The 4,296-nt window shown below is 41.7% G+C and overlaps 1 protein-coding gene across 1 annotated transcript; it reads left to right on the plus strand.

Annotated features, from left to right (window-relative positions):
* Positions 1–1,198: 1,198 nt before the first annotated feature.
* On the plus strand, positions 1,199–3,266 carry LOC129822408 (signal recognition particle receptor subunit beta-like). The gene is made up of 7 exons (XM_055880676.1): positions 1,199–1,380; positions 1,755–1,849; positions 1,947–2,024; positions 2,158–2,240; positions 2,371–2,507; positions 2,599–2,653; positions 2,759–3,266. Exons 1-7 carry the CDS (start codon positions 1,239–1,241, stop codon positions 2,967–2,969), a joined length of 801 nt encoding a protein of 266 aa, XP_055736651.1. The 5' UTR covers positions 1,199–1,238; the 3' UTR covers positions 2,970–3,266.
* The last annotated feature ends 1,030 nt before the right edge of the window (positions 3,267–4,296 follow it).

Genomic DNA, 4,296 nt, shown 5'->3' on the forward strand with positions numbered 1-4,296 from the left:
TTGGTCGCAGACCCATTACGGATGCAGGCAATGAGGCAGTGATCGCTGAGATCTTGATTGAAAACAGCAGAGGTGTATATGGAGGGCGAGTTAGTTAGGATGACATCTGTGAGGGTGCCCGTGTTTACGGATTTGGAGTTGTACCTGGTAGGTTCATTGATAATTTGTGTGAGATTGAGGGCATCAAGTTTAGATTGTAGGATGGCCGGAGTGTTAAGCATGTCCCAGTTTAGGTCACCTAGTAGCACGAGCTCAGAAGATAGATGGGGGGCAATCAATTCACATATGGTATCGAGGGCACAGCTGTGTGACTTGTTATGTGACTTGTTACTCCTGAACTTATTTAGGGGTTAAATACTTATTGACTCAAGACGTTTCAGCTTTTAATTTTTTATTTATTTGTAAAAATGTGTATGAACAGAATTCCAGTTTGACATTATGGGGTATTGTGTTTAGGCCGGTGACAACACAATCTAAACGTAACCCATTTTACATTCAGGATGTAACACAACAACATGTGGAAAAGGTCAAGGAATGGGTGTGTGAATACTTTCTGACGGCACTAGAGTCAGATGGCTGTGCAATTTCTCTTAACTCACACTTTTCATTTTTTGTCCATGCACTTTCCAAACTGTGAACGGCAGCAAAAAGAAACAAAAGGGTCTAGTCTGCCGGAAAGTCACACGAAGAAGAAAATCTCAAATCAGTTACTGCGCATGTCTGTTTTAAGAAAGTACGTGTAAAGATGTTTATTACTAAACCAAGATAGACCACAACTTGTCATTTCAAATGCGAACAAAAGAGCCATGGTGGGCAGAACAGGCAAAAGGTGGGCAGAGGCAAGAACGAGCTAGCGAGTTACTATTGGTGCGTCCTAGCATATATTAGCATATTTCCGTTGTGAAGTGCGCATGTGCATTAACTCAATTCGCATTTGCACTTATTCTAAATAACGCCATTTAAAAAAAAACTTCGGCAAACTTTGGTAAAGTCTACAAAACTGTTCGTAAAATATTGTAGTTTTGGCAACAGAAAACTGTGTTGAGCTCAAATGTTTAATTCATGAATAAAATGAACAGAGTTGGTTAAAATCAATCTCGTTCCATCTTCTCCCACTGCTGACCACTAGGATCCTCTCACTACCATATTTGGTAGTGAGTGGAAATGCTAATCGGATTCTTCACATTTATACATCCGGTTAAATATCTGTCTCGTTGTTGTCTGTACTCAGCTCAGATATGGAGGACAACATAGACGTGGAAGCTGGTGAAAATCCATTTCAACCTTATTTAGACGCTCTACGGAAGGAATTAGAACACCAAGACCCCATATTTATTATCGGAATTATATTTTCTTTGGCTGTTGTTGTCATCACTTTTGGTAAGCTAACTAACGTTACTATAATTGACTTCCAGTTCACGTTAGCTAGCCTCACATCCTCAGGAACAGAGTGAATGTAAATCCGTATTTGAGTTGTCACTAGCCTGGCTTCAGCCTGCTGGCTTTCTGTGTTGTGAGATTTTGTTTGTCTTTTATCAAGACAAAGGAAGCCTGCTAGCTAACGTTAGCAATCTAAGATGAACTAGCTGGGTAAATTAGCTTGCTAGTTACCAACAGCTGTCACTACCATAGTAGCTATTTAGCTAACGTTAGTGCACTACGCTGTTTATCAGGTGTTAGTCTGTTACAAGATGTCAACTTTGTATGATAGCTAAAAACCAAACTGAAACATCTTTGATTGGTTTACATTTTAGTGTTGTTTAAGTACTTCCTGAGCAGCAAAACTGTCCAAAGTGCTGTGTTGCTGGTTGGTCTCTGCGATTCTGGAAAGACCCTTCTCTTTAGTCGAGTGAGTACGTCATCAGTGTCTAGCATTCCTATTCCAACTATTTACATACGTTTACAGATGGCAGAAGTTGTACGACACTGATGATCTTTATTTGCAGTTGTTGTCAGGAAAGTTCAAAAAGACCCAGACCTCCATCACAGACAACAGTGCCCCCTACAAAGCCAAGAACGAGAAGGTAAGGAGGCAGCTATGGTATGGTGGTGAGGGAGTAGGATCTGAAGCGATTGTTTTAAGTTCTATGACGCATGCATTTGTCAACTGTCAAACACTGGCTTGACCGTCCCCCTGTCCTTCTTCACTGTGTGCAGGGCAGCAGCTGGACCCTGATCGACGTCCCTGGACATGACAGTCTTCGTCCGCAGTATGTGGAGAAGTTCAAATCAGCAGCCAGGTGAGTAAAGATATGGGTGTTTGTATTCAGGGAAGGTCTATAATATGAAAAGCACTGTGGTTGACCTAAGAACAAGATTCTGAAAGACACCCTTTAACTTTATTTTGTTATCTCCTCTCTCTAACTGCAGGGCCATAGTCTTTGTGGTGGACAGTGCCATCTTCCAGAAAGAAGTGAGAGACGTGGCTGAGTTCCTGTACTTCCTGTTGACTGACAGTGCAGTGTCCAGGAATGTCCCCTCTTTGATAGTGGCCTGCAATAAGCAAGGTGACGTGACACACTTTTCAACCTTCCCACTCCCTCCACAAATACCTCCCCATCATGATGTTAATGCTTGCTAATGATATTTTCCCTGTAGATATCACCATGGCAAAATCTGCTAAGCTGATTCAGCAGCAGCTGGAGAAAGAGATGTAAGTAGTCCTCATGTTACCAACAACGACATAGAAATGGTGCGATTCTACAGAATGGACTGAATTGAAATGAAATTGATTCCAACCTTTTCCCGTTTCCCTCAGGAACACATTGAGAGTGACACGGTCTGCTGCTCTGGGCACCCAGGACGGGTCAGCGGGGTCCAGCGTGCACCTGGGGAAGAAGGGCAAGGACTTTGAGTTCAGCCAGCTGCCCATGAAGGTGGAGTTCCTGGAGTGCAGTGCCCGCGGCAGCAAAGGGGAGAACGGGCAGGCAGACATCGGCAGCCTTGAGAAGAGCCTGGCCAACCTGTGAGATGGCTGGGTCTCGTTATTGACCATCTGGTTCCCATATAGGTCACTACTTTGGCCAAGAGCCCTTTGCTTAGGTGCGTTATTCTGAATGGGCTGTTTTAGGATATTTTCCCGATGACTCTCAGCATATCAGGTGTCTCTCTTCAGGACTCCAGACTCAAATCACTATACTATGATGAAGTGAATAACTTATTGTGCTGACATCACAAGGTCAGCAGTGGCACGTGATGTAGTGAATGCCAATTTGTAAAAAAAAAACCCATCTGATAATGAAAAATAAAGTGTTTGCTTTTCTCCAGCAGGTGTTGTTGCTATACGTTTCAGTGTTTCCACTATATTCCCCTTAATTGTTGGCGCCACCTCAAAAAAATATGATAATAAAAACCGGGATAGTAAAATGTTTTTCAGTGTTAATGTAAATGACTAAAACCACAACATATGTAGGAAAGATAATGGATCTATATATTTTTTTTTAAGGAGATATTTGAGAACTAACAATCACCTAAATAAAAACTACAGTAAGGGAGAACCTAACATTTCCAAAATGTCATGGCGTTGATGTTATGTTTGAGTCACTCGGGTGGCATAAGCCATGGCAAAATGTGTAGAATTGCCGGAAACTTTGCCACCGCTGCTGAAAAAAAAATCTTAGGGGAAAACAGCATGTCTAGCAAATGACCCGTCCCTTTCATAGTGGATACTCACCTACTCCTATGAAACAGTGTGAACATCTGCCTATATTATTTGTGTTAAATTAGCTTTGTCAGACTTCTAGCACTTAAAACCACCCTTTTTGAGAGAGAAATGTGATGAGATATTAACTGACCCACCTCCAATAGATTACAACTGTTCCAAAATCAGCTTTGTTCCTTTTCTGGAACAGTTTAGTTGAATGTTCATCAGTTTGTATAGTTATCTAGTGTACTAACATTTGAGGGGAAAGTTGGCCATGAATCTGTACCACTGTGTTAGCCAAATAGGAATGTTATCAATCAATCAATCAATTTTATTTTATATAGCCCTTCGTACATCAGATAATATCTCGAAGTGCTGTACAGAAACCCAGCCTAAAACCCCAAACAGCTAGAATGCAGGTGTAGAAGCACGGTGGCTAGGAAAAACTCCCTAGAAAGGCCAAAACCTAGGAAGAAACCTAGAGAGGAACCAGGCTATGAGGGGTGGCCAGTCCTCTTCTGGCTGTGCCGGGTGGAGATTATAACAGAACTATGCCAAGATGTTCAAAAATGTTCATAAGTGACAAGCATGGTCAAATAATAATCATGAATAATTTTCAGTTGGCTTTTCATAGCTGATCATTAAGAGTTGAA

This window comes from Salvelinus fontinalis, chromosome 24, assembly GCF_029448725.1.
Source record: "Salvelinus fontinalis isolate EN_2023a chromosome 24, ASM2944872v1, whole genome shotgun sequence".
Classification (NCBI taxonomy): Eukaryota; Metazoa; Chordata; class Actinopteri; order Salmoniformes; family Salmonidae; genus Salvelinus; species Salvelinus fontinalis.